This window comes from Hyla sarda, chromosome 2 (assembly GCF_029499605.1).
Source record: "Hyla sarda isolate aHylSar1 chromosome 2, aHylSar1.hap1, whole genome shotgun sequence".
Lineage (NCBI taxonomy): Eukaryota > Metazoa > Chordata > Amphibia > Anura > Hylidae > Hyla > Hyla sarda.
The window spans coordinates 432,964,185-432,986,114 of record NC_079190.1 but is presented as its reverse complement, the minus strand read 5'-3'; the positions used below and the strand labels follow the sequence as shown (position 1 = coordinate 432,986,114).

Below are 21,930 nucleotides of genomic sequence, written 5' to 3'. Positions count from 1 at the left end.
ACCGGAAAGCCTTGTGTATGGTGAGCGAGGGACACGCAGCGTATTTCCCGCTGCTGCTGATTTTGCGCAGCGTAAAATACGTTGCGTACACGCCAAGTGGGAACGTGCCCAAAGTCTCGCCTCTGCCTGAACTTTAAGGGTATGTTCACACGTACAGAATCCTGTGCTCAGTCATTTAGTTTACATTGAAATCTACAGCATCAAATCCTGTGCATCAAATCCTGCGCATCAAATCCTGCGCATCAAATCTGCGTATGTGTGAACGTACCCTAAAGGAGTACTCAGGGGAATTTTTTTTTAATCAATTGGTGCCAGAAAGTTAAACAGATTTGTAAATGACTTCTATTTAAAAATCTTAATCCTTCTATGACTTATCAGCCGCTGTATACTACAGTGGAAGTTCTTTTCTTTTTGAATTTCCTTTCTGTCTGACCACAATTCTCTCTGCTGACACCTCTTTCCGTGTCAGGAACTGTCCAGAGCAGGAGAGGTTTTCTATAGGGATTTGCTCCTGCTCTGGACAGTTCCTGACACGGACAGAGGTGTCAGCAGAGAGCACTGTGGTCAAACCGGAAAGAAGTATACAACTTCCACTGGAGCATACAGCAGCTGAAAAGTACTGGAAGGATTAAGATTTTTAAATAAAAGTAATTTACAAAGCTGTTTAACTATCTGGCACCAGTTAATTTAAAAAAATGTGTTTTCCACCGGATTACCTCTTTATTTTTTTTATATAAAAATAATTTTTATTGAGTATAGAACATCTAAATGAAAAACATAGCACATCTAGTCACAATAACATGTGAAATATGGTAAATTGAAAAGTTACAATGTACTTAGCAACGATTAGAATGAATGAATATCACATCGTTCTGTGAAGTTAAAGAACAGAGTTAAATAAATTTAAAACATTAAAACGAAGAACATTGCACATGTAGTTCCTGAATAGCATGGTATGATGAGGGCTCATTTAGAGATCTAATGGATGTGGGGATTCACTCAAATTCTAGGGAGAGGAAAGGCCGACAATCCCAAGTAGTGGCCACAGTAAATAAATCACTATAGAGTCCTGTACTAACTGGTTAAAGTTGAACCGTGTCAAAAGAACTTTGGAGCCAAACATCCCATTTAGTTAATAAGACCCCATTAGTATTTAGAACGCACGACACTTTGTATTTGTGCCAACAATTATAGTTAATTTCCCTTTTAATTTCTGTAATGGATGGCACTCTTTCCGATCTCCAATTTTTTGTTATAATACGTCTAGCTGCAATTAAAGAGTGCATGATAATGGTTCTATGGAAGTGGGAGAAGACATTCAAGTCCATACCTAGTAATGCCAAAGCAGGATAGATTATTATTGGGAACCCACATATATGAGAAAGAAATCTACCCAGTTTCCTGGAAAAGGAGAGTATTTTAGGACACTCCCACCAAATATGTAAGAATGAACCGGTGTTCGTACAGCGCCAGCATTTATCGGAGGAGTCTGAAAAAAGGGCCAATCTGGATGGGGTCAGGTACCAGTGAAAAAAGATCTTTTTAGAAGTCTCTACATGGCTGGTGCATTTAGTGTGTCTGTTTATTGCTGGATAGGCCTGATCCCATTAATGGTCAGTAAAGTGACTTTGAAGTTCAATTTCCCATTTAGTCATATGCTGGTTGGGAGTAGGGCAAGAAGAGGTCACCAGAAATGAGTAACTCCAGGTAATTCCCCTGTTTAAGGGAGATGATCTAGAGAGCCATTTAACCAGTTCAGTGCTGTCACCAGCATAACTATCTTTCAAGAAGTCAAGGGCATGACGGACCTCGGAGTACCCCTTTAAAGGTGAGACAAGAACAGACAAGAAATAAAATAAACTCATAAAGGTAGTAAAAGGACATAGGGGGTATTTCTCAAAGGATTTATGTATTTTTTTACGTAACTTTGGCGCAATGCTTTGGCGCAGTGTCTTTTTGCGCCAAAGTTTGGCGCATTTTCTCCACTGTGATTTTTACAACTTTATCAAAATCACACGGTCCTGAGTGTGATTTTAACTTTAGTCAGTAATTCATCATTTGCGCCAATCGATCTTTGGCGCAATTTTGCACCTTTAGTTTTTTTTTTTTTTGGCGCAAATCACCGTCAAGAAATTTTGCACATGGAAAACACACTTAGCAATGTCAGAAAATGTAAAGGCATCAAAATACATTAAAAACATTTTTTGTGAAAGCAGCAACGCCTCCAGGGCTGCTCAATACTTGCGACATAGTTGTTTCTGAGGAACCTTCACCCTCCATTGAGCCAGCATTGGACATGGCCGCACAGGTTCAGGAAAGGTAAGCACTAAAGCAGTGGTCTCAAACCTGCGGACCTCCAGATGTTGCAAAACTACAACTCCCAGCATGCTCGGACAGCCAACGGCTGTCTGGGCATGCTGGGAATTGTAGTTACACAACATCTGGAGGTCCGCAGGTTGAAGACCACTGCACTAAAGTAACAAAAAAATAAAAAATTACCCAAGTTGAAAATAAAATCCATTTCACATGGTGGCTATAAACCCCACAAAAGAAAATAACTCATGTCGCTTGCTGATATACTGCAGGAGGGTAAAATATGCGTCCTCTGTGGGGGTAAGTTCTGTGTAAGGCTGGGTTCACACTACGTTTTGTCCCATACGGGAGCGCATACGGCAGGGGGGAGCTAAAACCTCGCGCTCCCGTATGTGACCGTATGCGCTCCGTGGTCAACCACGGTTTTAGGTCCGGTTGTAAAAGCGCATACGGCGCAAAAATGAGCCGACCGGACCGAACGTTTCACTCCGGTCAGCTCATTGAAATGAATGACATACGGGAGCGCATACGGTCACATACGGGAGCGCGAGGTTTTAGCTCCCCCCTGCCGTATGCGCTCCCGTATGGGACAAAACGTAGTGTGAACCCAGCCTAAAAGGCGCTGTGAACAGCTGATTTCAACATTTGAGCCAAAATTACTAACAACTTGCACCAAATGATAAATTTGGCGCATGTCCACGAAAACCAAAGTGAAAAAAAAAAGGGTAAAAATAAGCTGTCAACAGGCAAAATTGATAAATATCCCCCATTGTCTTTTACAAGATAGGTCAATTGTAGAAACTACAATTCTTTATAGGATTCCTTGCGTTTTGAGAGCCAAATACTACATTCCTAAAGCAGCTTGATGTAGCTAGAATATGTTTTATTTTTTTATTTTTATCGAATAATAGAAACATTTTTATTTTTCTGTGCAGCATCTTACCTGCTCCTGCCAGTCGCAGCTATGCTGTAAAAAAAAATTGTACCAGATTGAGCATCTGGGATTTCTATCCGAGCGAATTACTTAGCTAGTCTAGTCACTTCACAGGTGTCTATGGGAAAAAATGAAGTTATACGGAGAGGCATGAATAGTGCAGGCTTGTGGTGCTATTTTCAGTATTACACAAGGGAATCATTGCTTCTGGTTTGAACAATCTGCTGGGGACAGCAAGGTTACTGCACCCACTCATTCAGAAGTTCCCTCAAGAGAAGTCGACTTAGAAACATCAAGCTTTCCTATTCCTTACTGAAATGTCACTACATCTGTCTGATACATTGAATTACATATGTTACCAAAGGCGATTACATTTTTCAGAATTTACTGGCAATACATACAGAATAATAGTATACAGTGGCCCCTCAACATACGATGGTAATCAGTTCCAAATGGACCATCGTTTGTTGAAACCATCGTTTGTCGAGGGATCCGTGCAATGTAAAGTATAGGACAGTGGTCTACAAACTGCGGACCTCCAGCTGTGCAAAACTACAACACCCAGCATGCCCGGACAGCCAACGGCTGTCCGGGCATGCTGGGAGTTGTAGTTTTGCAACATCTGGAGGTCCGCAGGTTGAAAGCCACTGGTATTGGAGGTTGTACTCACCGGTCCCCGCGGCTCCGAACCATCACCGCTCGTCACCGCTGCCCTGGATGTCGCCTTCCATCGCTGTCGCCGCGTCCCCGGGGTGTCCCCGACGCTCCGGCAAGGCCTCTGCTTCCCCGGCATCCTCGCTCTCCGTCGCCGCCATCACGTCGCTACGCACACCGCTCCTATTGGATGACGGGACGGCGTGCGCAGCGACGTGATGACGACGATGGAGAGCGCCGATGATGCAGAGGATCCCGAAGAGGACACGCCGGAGCCCCAAGGACAGGTAAGTGATCGCCAGTGGACCACACTGGGCACCGTAAACGGCTATCCGGTGGCAGCTGAAGAAGTCTGCGCTGCCGGATAGCCGTTTATGCGATGGCCTCGACATACAAAAGCATCGTATGTTGATGCTGCCTTCAACATGCGATGGCCTCTGAGAGACCATCGTATGTTGAAATGATCGTATGTCGGGGCCATCGTAGGTCGGGGGGTCACTGTATTGTGCACTTATCAGTGCTTGGATTAAATTACTGCTTGAAAGGGGCACCCGCCATTCTTTTATGAGAATAATTCACAATGCATTATTTCTTTATTACTTTATTGTTGGTTTCCCCAGTGCAGCCAGTTTATATTTTCATTCAACATTCACGAGATATTGTCCTTTTAAAGAGTACCTGTCATCAAATCATATTTTGTAAACTAACTGAGATTACATTCCCTAACTACTCCGAACACCGCTCCGGCCCTTAAATTTTTTTCCAGAGCTTTAAAAAGCTGTGTATCATACCTTTTCCTTTGCTCACATTGTATGAGCTCCCGACAGAAGAAAGTGGGCGTTCCCCAGCAGGAGCGATGTCACTGAAGCCTGTGAGAGCTGTGCCTCTTCATTCCTCGCACGCACTTCCTGAGTTTGGTCTCAGCCAGGCCAGGAGGAGACCAAACTAACTGTTTGACTTGTGGCAGGAAAAAGAACAAAGTCACCTAGTGGCCAGTTTTTCAATCATAATAAAAACATATAAAAGGTTGTGAATTTTAACATCAAGTAAATAGCAAAGTGTCTTACATAAGGAACAATATATTAGAAATTTAGTTTGGTGACAGGTACTCTTTAATGCTTTTTTTTCATCTCTTTTGACAGTTGCTTGTGAAAATAAATTGGACGTTGTCTTAAATCTGCTTTTCTACTAACTAAAGAGTAATATGTTTAGACAACCTCCAGCTGACAGCAGTGAAATCTTACCTCTCTATAAAGTTGCTATCTATACATGACATGGCATGTCAATGATGTTTCTAGTCCTCCAACCTGACAGCTGCGAATATATGAAAAGAGCTGCACAGTACGATGAAAGTGTTGTTATTGTTTTCAAAAGAATTGCTCTGGACATGGGGTCCCCAACCTGTAGCTGCTTGTAAGCCCCTGCTCTGTATTTGCTTGGCCAAAACAATTGTGGAAGTCTAGTAGACGGCGGTCATATATTTCTGTAGTGCATAGAAAGTTGCTGCTGGTAAGGTAGCTACAGCTGCCTCCTACTCCAGGGCATGCTACACTATTATATCCCACACTTAGGGTCTATGCACACGGCAGAATTTCCGCTTGCGGAATTCTACCTCAAATTAAAGGCCATAGACTTCTATGGGATTCCGCATCCCATTCACACTTCTGAATTTCTGCTTGCATAATTCCTCAAGCGAAAATTCAGAAGTGTGAATGAGGAGGTGGAATCCCGTAGAAGTCTATGGCCTTTAATTTGAGGCGGAATTCCCCAAGTGTAAATTCTGCTATGTGAATAGACCCTTAGGATGCTGGCGGTTAGTAGACTTTGCTTCCCGATTGCTTGTTGGCAAGACTGTTGGTAGGGTCCCATTCTACAACATATATTGCCAATAATAAAAACATGTCTTCTCATGTCTCTCCTATTGCTTGCCTTCCATCATGATCTCTACCAGTAAAGTTCTTTGGTCAGTTGAAGGGATATTTTGGGGGCTATTTTTCAAAAGGCTCAGGCTGGTGAAAAAAATAAATAATAAAAAAACCTTTACTCACCTTCCTTGCTCCCTTGCTACCACAGTTCATGCAGAGCCCTGCCCTGCTGCACAGCACTTCCTGATGTCTGAATGTGGAATTACTGGCTTAGCGTCCCAATAAGTGATGTCATGCCCCAGTCAGTGATTGGCTGAGAAGACAATTTTATGCACTGACTTTGACACCAGGAAGTACTGTACAGAGGGACTGGGCACTGTAAAAAAAGGCTGGGACAGGGGTACAAGGAAGGTAAGTATAGGTTTTCTATTTTCCACCAGCTTAAAAATGTATAGAAAAATAACTAATCATTTATAGAAAAAGAATAACCCTTTAGCTCACAAGCTCATGAAGGAGGGAAGATACTGTGGTAACGGGGTGGGATGAGGGCAGATGTTGTTACCCTAGGGACAGATGGATTTAACCCCTTGTATTCATGACGCCAGGGCGTGGTTTATCATTGATACCACCCGAAGGTATACCGCTAGATCCTGTGCTAGGCACGGGGGGAATAATGACTCCGAAGCCAAGTTACGGATAACAGTAGCTTTACTGAGGGTAGACAGATGGTAAAGTCTATACAGTTCAGCCAGGGCCCAAGGAGGGGACCAGTGACTCAGAGGCCTTAACCCCTTAACGACGCAGGACGTATATTTACGTCCTGCGCCAGCTCCCGCGATATGAAGCGGGATCGCACCGCAATCCCGCATCATATCGCGTCGGTCCCTGCGCTCATCAACGGCCGGGACGCGCGGCTAATACCACACATCGCCGATCGCGGCGATTTGCGGTATTAACCCTTTAGAAGCGGCGGTCAAAGCTGACCGCCGCTTCTAAAGTGAAAGTGACCCGGCTGCTCAGTCGGGCTGTTTGGGACCGCCGCGGTGAAATCGCGGCGTCCCGAACAGCTGACAGGACACCGGGAGGGCCCCTACCTGCCTCCTCGGTGTCCGATCGGCGAATGACTGCTCCGTGCCTGAGATCCAGGCAGGAGCAGTCAAGCGCCGATAACACTGATCACTTCAGATCACGGCGCAAAAAATGAGTCCTCATACCGCCCTGTACGTGGAAAAATAAAAAAGTTATAGGGGTCAGAAGATGACATTTTTAAACGTATAAATTTTCCTGCATGTAGTTATGATTTTTTCCAGAAGTGCGACAAAATCAAACCTATATAAGTAGGGTACCATTTTAACCGTATGGACCTACAGAATAATGATAAGGAGTAATTTTTACCGAAATATGCACTGCGTAGAAACGGAAGCCCCCAAAAGTTACAAAATGGCGTTTTTTCTTCGATTTTGTCGCACAATGATTTTTTTTTTCAGTTTTGCAGTGCACTTTTGGGTAAAATGACTAATGTCACTGTAAAGTAGAATTGGCGACGCAAAAAATAAGCCATAATATGGATTTTTAGGTGGAAAATTGAAAGGGTTATGATTTTTTAAAGGTAAGGAGGAAAAAACGAAAGTGCAAAAACTGTAAAACCCTGAGTCCTTAAGGTTTTAAGGGCTTGCTGGGACTTGTAGTAGGACTGGACAATTTTGATGCAGGCCACGCTGACTTGACAGTTGCTGACAGGGACTGACTTGAATGACGACAGACAAAGCTATGACTGTAGCATACTTGCAATTGGTTGTGGCTGCAGACTTGACTTGATGCCTCCAATGACTCTGGACACTCACCAAGACTCGAGTGACTGGACCTCAGCTTAACAGAAAGAGCAAAGCTCAAAGAGAGAGAGCTAGCTCCTCCCAGAACTTATATGGGGGAGACTAGCAGGGAGCCCATAGGTCACCCCTGGGATCACCTGGTCACTGGTACCTCCTGGGTAACAATCACATGGTACATGTATTTTTTCTTCATAATTCTCTATATTATTTCTTTAACACATAACACAAAAATATTACAATTACATATAACCCAAAACAATTACAAAAAACATTATACAACAAACTCGCATCTATCAGTCATTCATCTATTCTTCCATCTGCTTTGAGGTTGTCAAATCAGTTCAATTGAAAGTTCATATCTATCTTATAAGATGCTTATTAAGGGTGCATAGTATCCTTGAGTAATATCTACAGCGATTTCTTAGGGGCTCTAAACATCTTCCATAAACTCCACCTATGTTCAAATAATGTAGACGAGAATGTTTTAAAAGCAACTAGGCCCTCCATCTTATAGTTCCTATGTACTATATTTAGTAGTTCTATAATTCTCGGTATATTATTTGTTTTCCATTTCTAAACTATTTGGATACGAGCTGCTAACAAAATATGTGTTACTATTGTTAATTCCGGAACAGTTAAAGGGGGGTATTTATCAATTTTTTACCCTTTTTTTTCACTTTGGTTTTCGTGGACATGCACCAAATTTATCATTTGGTGCAAGTTGTTAGTAATTTTGGCTCAAATGTTGAAATTAGCCGTTCACAGAGCCTTTTACACAGAACTTACCGCCACAGAGGACGCGTATTTTACCCTGTAGAGCGGCCATTTCGGAGTCCCTCCTGCAGTATATCAGCAAGCGACACAAGTTATTTTCTTTTGTGGGGTTTATAGCCACCATGTGAAATGGATTTTATTTTCAACTTGAGTAGTTTTTTTTGGTTACTTTAGAGCAGTGGTCTTCAACCTGTGGACCTCCAGATGTTGCAAAACTACAATTCCCAGCATGCCCGGACAGCCGTTGGGTGTCCGGGCATGCTGGGAGTTGTAGTTTTGCAACATCTGGAGGTCCGCAGGTTGGAGACCACTGCTTTAGTGCTTACCTTTCCTGAACCTGTGCGGCCATGTCCAATGCTGGCTCAACGGAGGGTGAAGGTTCCTCAGAGACAACTATGTCGCAGGATAGTATTGAGCAGTCCTGGAGGGGTCGCTCCTTTCACAAAAAATGTTTTTGATGTATTTTGATGCCTTTACATTTTCTGACATTGCCAAGTGTGTTTTCCATGTGCAAAATTTCTTGGCGGTGATTTGCGCCCAAAAAAACCCTAAAGGCGCAGAATTTAGCCAAAGATCGATTGGCGCAAATGATGAATTACTGACTAAAGTTAAAATCACACACAGGACCTTGTGATTTTGATTAAGTTGTAAAAATGACAGTGTAGAAAATGCGCCAAACACTGTGCCAAAAAGCAAAAAGACAGTGCATTGCGCCAAAGTTATGTTAAAAAAAAACACATACATCCTTTGATAAATACCCCCCAAAGTGTTTGTTGTCCCACTTCAGGACCCCATTTCATGGGATGTCCAATAATTTTATTAATTAAAGCACTTACTTCTTTTTGATACCTTTATATTTCCGGACAGTCCCACCAAATGTGTGGACTGAAGGGAGGCTGCCGGACAGGGCAGCAAGGGTACGGGATAACACCTCCCATACCGGGCCACCACAATAATAAGTTGGGTAAGGATGCGCTTAGTTTTAAAGGGTACCCACAAACTTGAACTCCTGGGTGTTCTTCAGATTGGTGGGGAAGCTCTGTACCATGGTTCTCTCCCCTGTGTGGTCCTGTCATAAAGCTACTACTGTTTTCAATAAGAGCTTGAAAATAGAACTGCATGGAAAAAAGTGGTGTACTATTAACCCCTTAAGGGCCAAGGATGTACCGGTACGTCCTTGGTCCTGCTCCCGTGATATAACGCGGGGTTACACGGTAACCCCGCATCATATCACGGTGGTCCCGGCGTCATAGTGAAGCCGGGACCCGCCGCTAATAGCGCTCAGCGCCGATCGCGGCGCCGCTTGCTATTAACCCTTTAACCGCGCGCTCAGAGCTGAGCCACGCGGCTAAAAGTGAAAGTAAAAACTGCCGGTTAGCTCAGTGGGCTGTTCGGGATAGCCGCAGCGAAATCGCGGCATCCGAACAGCTTACAGGACAGCGGGAGGGCCCCTACCTGCCTCCTTGCTGTCCGATCGCCGAATGACTGCTCAGTGTCTGAGATCCAGGCATGAGCAGTCAAGCGGCAGAATCATCGATCACTGGTTTCCTATGAGAAACCAATAATCAATGATAAAGATCAGTGTGTGCAGTGTTATAGGTCCCTATGGGAGCTATAACACTGCAAAAAAAAAAGTGAATGAATATCATTTAACCCCTCCCCTATTAAAAGTTTGAATCACCCCCCTTTTCCCATAAAAAAAAACACAGTGTAAATAAAAATAAACATATATGGTATCACCATGTGCGGAAATGCCCGAATTATAAAAATATATCATTAATTAAACCGCTCGGTCAATGGTGTACGCGAAAAATATTCCTATCAATAAGTCCTATCAATGCATAAATGGTACCGTTAAAAACTTCAGATCACGGCGCAAAAAATTTGCCCTCATACCGCCCCATACACGGAAAAATAAAAAAAGTTATAGGGGTCAGAAGATGACAATTTTAAACGTATTAATTTTCCTGCATGTAGTTATGATTTTTTCCAGAAGTACGACAAAATCAAACCTATATAAGTAGGGTATCATTTTAATCGTATGGACCTACAGAATAAAGATAAGGTGTCATTTTTACCGAAAAATTTACTACGTAGAAACGGAAGCCCCCAAAAGTTACAAAACGGCTTTTTTTTTTCAATTCTGTCGCACAATGATTTTTTTTTGTTTCACCGTAGATTTTTGGGCAAAATGACTGACGTCATTACAAAGTAGAATTGGTGGCGCAAAAAATAAGCAATCATATGGATTTTTAGGTGCAAAATTTTAAGAGTTATGATTTTTTAAAGGCAAGGAGCAAAAAAAGAAAATGCAAAAACGGAAAAACCCCCGCTCCTTAAGGGGTTAAAATAAATGGAGATTTTTATTTTTTAGCTGAAAACACATGTTTTTTGATGTGGAAATCAGCAAAGTGTCAACATAAAATAAATATGGGTTTATAATAGGCCAATATGCATGGCCTATTGTGGAGTTACTACCCCCTCCCCCCTTAGAGAAATGGCTAAGACTTTTTTGGCCCCAAACACCCAGGAGATTTTGTCTTGCCTTCATGTGGAGCCAACAACTAGGTCTGGTTATGAACTTAATAGAGCTTTATCAACCATGTACTTTAACTACCATATGCAGTTTGTGATTCCTCCATTATTCCATATACATCAACATGCAATCTGCATAGGACTGAGGATCTTGGGTTGTAGTTTTCAGATGCTGCTTACATTTTGTATCATGCTTGGCAGACTTAATCAAATGACATTTTCAAAGGTTAGGTTGTTGTTTTCAGCCATGCACAAATCTGTCAGAAACCTGTTCCTTATAAAGGTTTGTGGTTATTTATTATGGTTCATGTTGGTGCTCCAGACGTTCCAGGGGCTTGTTTCTTCATTACAGCTGCAATGTCGGTTTATGTCAGGGAAAAAAATGGAAAATAAATGACAACATAAGTTATAATGGCACAATCATTATTACAGTGTAAGCATATGGAGCTCAGAGGCAGATGCTTCCTGCTATGTTTTCATCTTTAGCCATTTACTCTTGTCTATACACAATGTAAAGTATATGCAAGCAAATATGCCTGTATAGATATATGACTGGATTTACATTTACTGGGGAATGGCTGGTAGAAGAAGGGGTAGAGGAAAGAGCATACCTGCCATGTCCTCTGAAAGTAAGCTTGTTGGTTGCAGTAGCAGCTCTGTTGGTACCACCCATTTGCCTAGGCCCAGTAGAGGTAGCAGCCACCCAGTACCTCATGGTAGTAGTAGCCAGGGCTGCCATCAGACATTTTTGGGCCCTTTACACAGCTCAAGGCCAGGGCCCCCCACAGTGTCGTGCTCCCTTTGTGCCCCCATAGGTAATTATAGGCCCCCTTTGTGCCCCCATAGGTAGTTATAGGCCCCTGTGCCCCGATTAGTAGTAATAGGCCCCATGTGCCCCCACAGACATACTGCCTTCAGCCATACACAGTATATGGCTGGAGGCAGTACGTCTGTGCTCAGACCACTGATCCTTTGGTCCGGGGCCTATGGGTAAGTGCAGTAGCCCCCGGACCGAGGAGCAGTGGTTGGAGCATTGAAGGCAGCCTGCTGCATTTAACTTCCCAGCCAGCCAGTTAGTCACGCGTCTTTTTGGCTGCTCCTCTGCTTCGGCTCTTCTTAACTTCTTGTCACTCACTGACTGACAAGAAGAAGAAAAAAAGTCAGTCCTGGCCAGGCCTCCTGGGGGTCCGGGCCCCTTACTGGGGTACTGGCTGTACTCCCCTGATGGCGGCCCTGGTAGTAGCAGCAGCAGCAAGGAAGAGTTGTCACTGTCTTCCAAGGGGTTGTGTGGTTTCGGAGGATAATACAGCCTTTGTGGACTGGTTGACTTGTTCTCCGTCATCTTAGGAGGAGAAAGAGTCTGAGGATATGACATTGATCCAGGTAGCACAAGTCCGCAACATGACAAAATGTGAAAAAACTGAAATGGTCGGAAAACTTCTTGAATGCACTGTATAGTATATGTTTTCTGTATGTAACATTACATTTTAAAGGGAGGGACACATTAAGTCAAGTTGTAGGTGTGTGTCAGGTGTGGGGTGTTTTAGGGGTTAGTGAGCACCACGCTAAATATTTCTTCCTGGTGAAAATTGCCTAGGTACAGTTCTTGTCATATGCATGGCCTTTAGTGGAGAAATGCTGGACTACTTGTATTTATGTGTATAAATGAGAATGTGGGATCTTTATATTGTGCTCTAGATTTAAAAAATAACATTATTGAATCATTTTTACTTTCAGTGTTTTGTATCTATTTAATCACTATTTCTCTTTTTGATATAGGATCTGGGCATGGAGTCTACGTCATTAGATGATGTTCTTTACCGATATGCAAGTTTCCGAAACTTGGTGGATCCCATTACTCATGACTTGATAATCAGCTTGGCTAGATATGTGCACTGTCCAAAACAGGTAAGTACACAACACTTATTCAGTCTTTGCACCTTTATTACTTTATACTAGTACAAAGTACTAGTATCACTGCCTGTATAAAAGAGAAAAAGAACACATAGCACTCATGGTTACAAGCAGTCCCTGTGATCGGTGCAAGGTGCTTGGAGATTGACCCGGTGGGGGGAAACAGTGCACTTGGTTACTATCATAGCCCCTTGCACCGATCACCGGGACTGCTTGTCAAGATAATGATGTCCAACAATAAAGAGAATAAAAGCTGAACCCACAGTAACCATGAGTGCTATGTGTTTCTCTTTTATACATCGATTGTTGTTAGTTTCTACAAACGTATACATGGAGAGCACCATAGGAAACCTAACGGTACGTGTCCAGCACTAAAGAACGGAAACACACCTGCTGTAACGTGGTATATTCTTTTCTCCAAGTATCTAGTACTAGTATCAATACCCATATGTTGCATGTTATGTATTAATCTACTTATGTGTAGTCATTTTGGTTGTTTTAGGGAAACATACAAGGTTATCTCTTCAACAAGCAATCTCCATTGCTAAAAACCTTCCTGCCTTCTATCTTTGCAACTAATACAAATGACCAGAGGTGGCTCTAGACTTTTTGAGGCCTTAGGCGAAACTTGATCAGGAGCCCCCCATCCCTGGGCTTGTGAATTTCAGAGAATGTATACAGTATATGCATCAATGCTGATCCGGGGAGCATTCAGGAATTTTTTCAAGGGTTAGGGTTTAGAAACATAAAATAATACCTCCACATCAGGATACCATCATCCAGTTATTATAAACACTATACAGAGACAAATATCACCACTATACAACGGACAAATAATTGTACCACACCATGACCACTACATCCTATAGTGACGGAATAATACTACCATATTGATACTGAATAAAACCACTATACACATTCAGTACCAGTATCACTATACATGCAGTACCAATAACATCACTATACAAGGGACAAATAATACTACCACATCATGACTACACATTACCATCATATAGTGACACCACACTGATGCTGAATAAAAACCTCTGTACACAGACACGGGTGACTCCGGCTCTACACAGACTCTACAGACCATACAAGTGATTACATACAGCTACAGGTGACTCGCAGGTGACATCTTCTCTGATCAGAGTTGGTTACTCTCCTTTTTCTTCTCCATCTGGCCAAGACCGCCATGATAATTTCTTCCAGCCACAACTCACCTTCACAGAACCTGTCATACAAACATTTTAGGCAATGCACTTTTCCAGCACCTATAGTGCTCCAAACACTAATAATTACCCCCTGAGTTTCTCACACAGTGGAATGGGTAGATAAGTGTATTGAGGAAGAGTAGGTAGGTCTCCCACATTAGGTAGTTAGGTTGCTGCAGTAGGTAGACAGGGCCCTTTACATTGTTTTCCCAATAACACAGGTGCCCAGAGTAGGTAGGTGCCACCTGTAGATAGCTGCAGTCCCCCCAAATATAGTGGTAGCAGCAGCCCCCTTTAGGTACTAAAAACAGCAGCAACCCCCTTTATACATGTTATACTATCTACCTACGCATGCTACTAAGCAATCAGGGGTGGGATTCCATATTTCAACCCTTTAAGAACACAGTGCATACAGGTACTCCCAAACTATGAAGCGTGCTCAGCAACTGTGCGTGCGTCACAGCTGGTTGGTCCCGGTTGCTATCAGCAGCCAGGACCCCTGGGTAATGCTGGACATCGCCAATTGGGCCGATGTATGACATTTAATACTTTAGACACCATGATCAAAGTTGATTGCGGTGTCTAAAATGCCCCAAATCTACACCCGCGACAAAATTGCTAGGAGGGCGGCAGGTGTCCTAATCAGCTAGGAGCACAGCAGGAGGGCCCTTACCTGCCTCCTTGCCATCTGATATGTCCTGGGTCCTTTCCCTTTCTATAACGCGGGGCCACGGCCAGGATCCGTGGCTAATAGCGCGTGGCACTGATCGTGGTGTCGCGCGCTTTTAACCCTTTAGACGTGACGTTCAAAGTTGATCGCCGCATCTAAAGTGAAACTGAACTACTACCGGCTAGCTCAGGGGGCTGTTCGGGACCGCCACAATGAAATTGTGGCATCCCGAACAACTGTAGGACTCAAAGAGGGCCCCCTTACCTGCCTCCTGGTGTCCGATCGCCGAATGAATGCTCAGTGCCTGAGATCCAGGCATGAGCAGTCAAGCGACAGAATCATCGATCACTGCTTTCTTATGAGAAACCATTGATCAAAGTAAAAGATCAGTGTGTGCAGTGTTATAGCCCCCTATGGGAGCTATAACATTGCAAAAAAAAAAGTGAATAAAGATCATTTAACCCCTTCCATAATAAATGTTTGAATCACCCCCCTTTTCCCATTTAAAAAATAAAAAACAGTGTAAATAAAAATTAAAATAAACATATGTGGTAATAAAAATGAAAAAAAATTCCAAAGTCCAAAATAGCGTATTTTTGGCCACTTTTTATATCATGAAAAAATGTATAAAAAGCGATCAAAAAGTCTGATCAGTACGAAAATGGTACCGCTAAAAACTTCAGATCACGGCGCAAATTTGTAAATGTAAATTTTCCTGCATGTAGTTATGATTTTTTCCAGAAGTACGACAAAATCAAACCTATATAAGTAGGGTATCATTTTAATCGTATGGACCTACAGAATAAAGATAAGGTGTCATTTTTACCGAAAAATGTACTGCGTAGAAACGGAAGCCCCCAAAAGTTACAAAATGGTGTTTTTTCTTAAATTTTGTCGCACAAGCATTTTCTTTTCTGTTTTGTCGTAGATTTTTGGGTAAAATGACTGATGTCATTACAAAGTAGAATTGGTGGTGCAGAAAATAAGCCATCATATGGATTTTTAGGTGCAAAATTGAAGTTATGATTTTTTAAAGGTAAGGAGGAAAAAATGAGAGTGCAAAAACGGAAAAACACCTGGTCCTTAAGGGGTTAAAATATGTTGTTATTTAAATCACATGGTCAATGGTGTACATGTAAAAAAATATCAAAGTCAAAAATTAGTCACTTCATATACCATAAAAATAAATTGATAAAAAGTTAACAAAAATTCCCATCACAACAAAAATAGGCCGATAAAAACTACAGATCACAGCGCCGTGGATTTTCCACAGCAGAATGCTGCTTGGAAAATACTTTGTGTGAATAGGCCTTAATATTAGGATTTTCTTTAAAATTTTTTTTTCATTTTCTTTTCTAAAATCACTTCAAAGCACAGTAACTTAAAGGGGTCATCCACCATAAGGTTATTTTAGTATGTACCTGGCAGACGGTAATGGACATGCTTAGGAAGGATCTGCACTTGTCTTGGCTCTAAATGGCTATGTCATGTGATTACCATCAAAACCGAAAGACCGGGGAGTCAGGAGTTTGTCTGGCGCAGAGAGGAACCATCAGGCAGCCAAGTAAAATCAATGGATAATCAATCTAATAAATTCATTGATTTTACTTGGCTGCCTGATGGTTCCTCTCTGCGCCAGACAAACTCCTGACTCCCCGGTCTTTCGGTTTTGATTTTACCCTTACCCAGGAGGGCTGCAGTGGACCTTCTTCTTGACTTCTTCTGCACTTTACCTTGTTGTGTGTGGGCGCACAACCAACTTTGGTAAGCGGCTTGGGAATTACCGTCCCCTACCCCCACCTACAAGATCTACTGATCCCGCACATGAGGCGCCTTCCTCCCTCTCTATGTGATTACCATAACACTGTGGCTATCTTTTTGTGAACTGGTATTTCCTGTTTGACTTTTCTTTTTTTGACTACAAATCCCACAATTCCATTTTCCTCCCTCCCACACATCAGCCACCCCACCCATTGAAACATAAATGAGCCGCATCCATTCAAAGACCTGTGGTTTTCAATCAGGGTGCCTACAGCTGTTGCATTAGTTGCAGATTGATCGCTCCACCCATTGAAGCAGACAGGCTCCCTGTCATCAGCTGACTAGTGAATCAGGTCTCGGCCGCATTGCAAGCTGGGAAAATCTGAGACAGCAGTCATTTTGTATGATGGTAAAAATAAATATTGGGGTGAAAATCACAGAAGAATTGTGATAAAACCATCACACACAGGTACAGACACTGTATTATGAACTACACGAACTTTACAGCCCCTGTAGCATAGTCAAATTTAAAAAAAAATAATCCTGGAATACCCCTTTAATGATAACTAAACCAAGAAAGGTAATTAAGAAAGCAGTGTGCCCACATGTTGCCATGCTATTGTATAGAACAGTTTCCCAACCAGGGTGCCTCTGTAGCAAAACTATAACTCCCAGCATGCCTGGATAGCCTTTGATTGTCTGGACATGCTGGGAGTTGTAGTTTTCCAACAACTGGAGGCACACTCCAGGAGGGAGTTTACTGTGTTGCCAGTAATGTGGCTAGTCAGAAGGGGAGAGAGGCAGGACACATTACCAAAGTCCTACTCACCATCACATGAAGCTGCTGCACTGCTCCTAGGAGGCCAGTCCGCTCTTGGCCTCCTTCCTATTCTCGCTGCTGGGGGGCAAAGTCATAGGTCAGGTGACACAGCTTCATCCCTGCGCTGCTGCCTGTCTCTGCTAGTGGTGTACAGAGCAGGAGCAGCATAGGGATAGTAATAAAGAAGAAACCATCTAGGAGAAAAGGTGACACCAGGTTACGGCACTGTATAGTGGCGATGTGTACATTGTATGCATCGCCACTCACCGGGGGGCGAGTTAGGCGGCTGCGAGACCCCTTCCAGCACGATGCATTAGGCGGCCGCCTATCTCGCCTTATAGCCAGAATAGTAGTAGTAGTCAGAACACACAACACTCACGTACTGCTGACAAACTGGTGCTTTTTATTCCAAGAACAGGTATAAGCAGCCAGTCACGTCGAGGGAGCGGAGCAAATGGACAACGTCCGTTTCGTGGCGTCATCGTCCTTAAATCCAAGATGAACTTTATTGTTCCACGCGCAAGGTAGCAAGACAGACTTCATTAACCCATGCGCTACTTGTCATACTTATGGCGCGGCCAGGGCAGGTGATCGTTCACATTGATTCTATGGAGGAACAAACAACCTTAAAGGGGTACTCCGGTGGAAAAACTATTTTTTTTTCTTTTTTAAATCAACTGGTGCCAGAAAGTTAAACATATTTGTAAATTACTTCTGTTAAAAAAATCTTAATCCTTCCAGTACTTATTAGCTGCTGAATGCTACAGAGGAAATTCCTTTTGATGACATCACGACCACAGTGCTCTCTGCTGACATCTCTGTCCATTTTAGCAACCGTGCATAGCAAATGTATGCTAAGGGCAGCATGGTGGCTTAGTGGTTAGCACTGCTGCCTTGCAGTGCTGGGGCCTTGGGTTCAAATCCCACTATGGACAACAATAAATAAAGAAATTATTATTATAATAACGTCAGCAGAGAGCAGTGTGTTTGTGATGTCATCAGAGAACATTCCAAAAAGAAAAGAATTTCCTCTGTAGTATTCAGCAGCTAATAAGTACAGGAAGGATTAAGATTTTTAATAGAAGTAATTTAAAAATATGTTTAACTTTCTGGCACCAGTTGATTTAAAAAAGAAAAAAAAATAGTTTTTCCACCGGAGTACCCCTTTAAGGATGTTTGTTCCTCCATAGAAGCAATGTGAACGATCACCTGCCCTGGCCGCGCCATAAGTATGACAAGTAGCGCATGGGTTAATGAAGTCTGTCTTGCTACCTTGCGCATGGAACAATAAAGTTCATCTTGGATTTAAGGGCGCTGACGCCACGAAACGGACGTTGTCCATTTGCTCCGCTCCCTCGACGTGACTGGCTGCTTATACCTGTTCTTGGAATAAAAAGCACCACTTTGTCAGCAGTACGTGAGTGTTGTGTGTTCTGACTACTACTACTATTCTGGCTATAAGGCGAGATAGGTGGCCGCCTAATGCATCGTGCTGGAAGGGGTCTCGGGCATTAGGCCTGGAGGGCTTGAATGAGCGCAGTGACATTAATGTGTTCTCGTAAACACAGAGACCCTTTCCTAAGGTATTAAGAAAGGTTTATATTCCTTTTGACAATGTCAGTATCAGATACATGTATGTGCACACTTTTTTAATAATAATAATATTATTATTATTTTTTCACTTTTTCAATTAATGTGCTTAAGGTTGTTTGTTCCTCCATAGAAGCATTGTGAACGATCACCTGCCCTGGCCGCGCCATAAGTATGACAAGTAGCATATGCATTGAGGGGGCATGGCCGTGGAATCAGGAGCCTGCGGTGCTGCACCCGATGCTCTAAACAAACGCAGGGGGGGGAGCAGGGAGATCGCAGGGGTCCCCAGTGATTAAACATCTTGTGGTCCGACCAGGGACCTCACCAATCACAGGCATGAAGGCTGACTGACATTTGCCATTTTTGCCTTTCAGAAAAGAATTCATAAGGAGCTGGAGTTCCCAGCTATTAGACCACCATTGATCTTTCTATGTGCTGTCACTTGCTACTACTTGAATATATATTTAATCATAGTCTTATTCCCATACAAACAGGCTAAAATACCGTATTGAAGTTTGCATGTAGATTAATTTTGTAAATATCACCATCCATCTGTGAAATCTCCAGCCACAGTTGTTTATGTTCTGCAATGGACGATTTACGGAACAGCTGGACAAATATATGGGCTCAGCCTGCACATATCAACTACACAACATATGTCACAACAGGTTGAAAGGCTACTGACTTCATGAATACAAACAAATCCAAATGTATTAGATTTTTGTTATGAAACGGGGGGGGGGGGGGGGGGGGATTTATCAATAACCCCTTAACCCCTTAAAGACCGGAGGTTTTCCACTTTCATTTTTTCCTCCTTACCTTTTAAAAATCATAACTCTTTCAATTTTGCACCTAAAAATCCATATGATTGCTTACTTTTTGTGCCACCAATTCTACTTTGTAATGACATCAGTCATTTTACCCAAAAATCTACAGCAAAATGGAAAAAATAATAATTGTGAGACAAAATTGAAGAATTTTCTACGCCGTAAATTTTTCGGTAAAAATGACACTTTATATATATATATATATATATATATATATATATATATTCTGTAGGTCCATATGATTAACATGATATCCTACTTATATAGGTTTGATTTTGTCGTACTTCTGAAAAAAATCATAACTACATGCAGGAAAATGTATACGTTTAAAATTGTCATCTTCTTACATATCCTGACTGCAGCCAAGTGTGTAATAGCTAGTTGGTGGAATGAGAGTACACCTCCACCTATTAATGTATTACTAGATAGGATTAGAGAAATAAAAAGAATGGAATATTTTTCAGCGTCATTGCCATTGCCGAAATTTTATGAAATTTGGCGGCTGTGGGATGAATACGATACATAGCAAGAACACCATAAACAAAATAAAAAATAATTAAATAAATAAATAAATAAAATAAAAAACTACCAAAAGGTTGAAGGGGATCATGCAGCTTATCTTTTTAGTTTGTGTTTTTTAATTTTATCTATAACTACTTTTAATTCCTTTCGATTTACCCTTTTTTTTTTTTGAATATTTTTGTTTTTCCTCATTTTCTTTTCTATTTTTCTTTTTCTTCTCTCTTTACTTAAAATGGAATATGTTCAGCAAGGCTGTTATACTGGTCATGTAGATAAGCTAACTTGCCATGTGTAGAATGGTAAGCTTAATCTATTTTCTATCGACTTACTTACCATATTTATCGGCGTATAACACACACTTTTTAGGCTAAAATTTTTAGCCTAAAGTCTGTGTGCGTGTTATACGCCGATACACCCCCAGGAAAGGCAGGGGGAGAGGCCGTCGCTGCCCGCTTCTCTCCCCCTGCCTTTCCTGGGGTCTAGAGCGCTGCTGTCGGCCCTTTTCACCCCCTGGTTATCGGCGCCGCTGCCCGTTCTGTCCCCCTGACTATCGGTGCCGGCGCCGATAGCCAGGGAGAGAGAAGCGGCGCCGACAGCCAGGGGGAGAGAAGGGGCAGCGGCACCCATTGCCGGCGCCACTGCCCCGTTGCCTCCCCCCATCCCCGGTGGCATAATTACCTGAGTCGGGTCCGCGCTGCTCCAGGCCTCCGTCGTGCATCCCCGGCGTCGTTGCTATGCGCTGAACGGCGCGTCGCATGACGTCAGAGCGCCGCGCCGTGCATAGCAACGACGCTGGGGACGCTGGGGAAACAGTTTAGGGCCACATATTGGGTATTTCCTTACTCGGGTGCAATTGCACTACTTATTTTGGAGATCTTTTTCTCCTTTTACCCTTTATGAAAAGGAAAAGTTGGGGTCTACACTAGCCTGTTAGTACTCCTGAGTACAGAAATACCCCATGTGTGGGCGTAAAATGCTCTCCGGAAGCACAACAAGGCTCAAGAATGAGAGCGCACTATATACATTTGAGGCCTAAATTGGTGATTTGCATAGGGGTGGCTGATTTTACAGCAGTTCTGACATAAATGCAAAAAAAAAAAATACCCACGTGTGACCCCATTTTGGAAATGACACCCCTCACGGAACATAACAAGGGGTATAGTGAGCCTTAACACCCCAGAGGTGTTTGACAAATTTTCATTAAAGTTGAATGGGAAAATGAAGAAAAACTTTTTTTTTCCACTAAAATGCTGGTGTTACCCTAAATTTTTAATTTTTACAAGGGAAAATAGGAAAAAAGCCCCCCAAAATGTTTAACTCCATTTCTTCTGAGTAAGAAAATACCCCATATGTGGATGTTAAGTGCTCTGCTGGCAAACTTCAATGCTCAGAAGAGAAGGAGCACCATTGGGCTTTTGGAGAGAAAATTTGTCCGGAATTGAAGGCCACGTGTGTTTACACCCCTCACGGAATGTAATAAGTGGTACAGTGAGCATTTACGTCCCACAGGTGTATGACAGATTTTTGGAACAGTGGTCCGTGAAAATGAAAAATGTACTTTTTCATTTGCACAGCCCACTGTTCCACACTTTTTTTTTGCTGTTCTGGCACCATGGGGGCTTCCTAAATGCGACATGCCCCCTAAAAACCATTTCAGCAAAATTTGCTTTCCAAAAGCCAAATATGACTCCTTCTCTTCTGA

At 42.6% G+C, this 21,930-nt stretch overlaps 1 protein-coding gene across 1 annotated transcript in view; it reads left to right on the top strand.

The window, feature by feature from the left end:
• Positions 1-21,930, top strand: part of LRRC75A (leucine rich repeat containing 75A) — a 405,228-nt gene that overhangs the window by 108,301 nt on the left and 274,997 nt on the right. Inside the window, exon 2 of the mRNA XM_056559114.1 lies at positions 12,687-12,815. Within this exon, the coding sequence (XP_056415089.1) occupies positions 12,687-12,815 (129 nt within the window). The remainder of the gene's footprint in view (positions 1-12,686; positions 12,816-21,930) is intronic.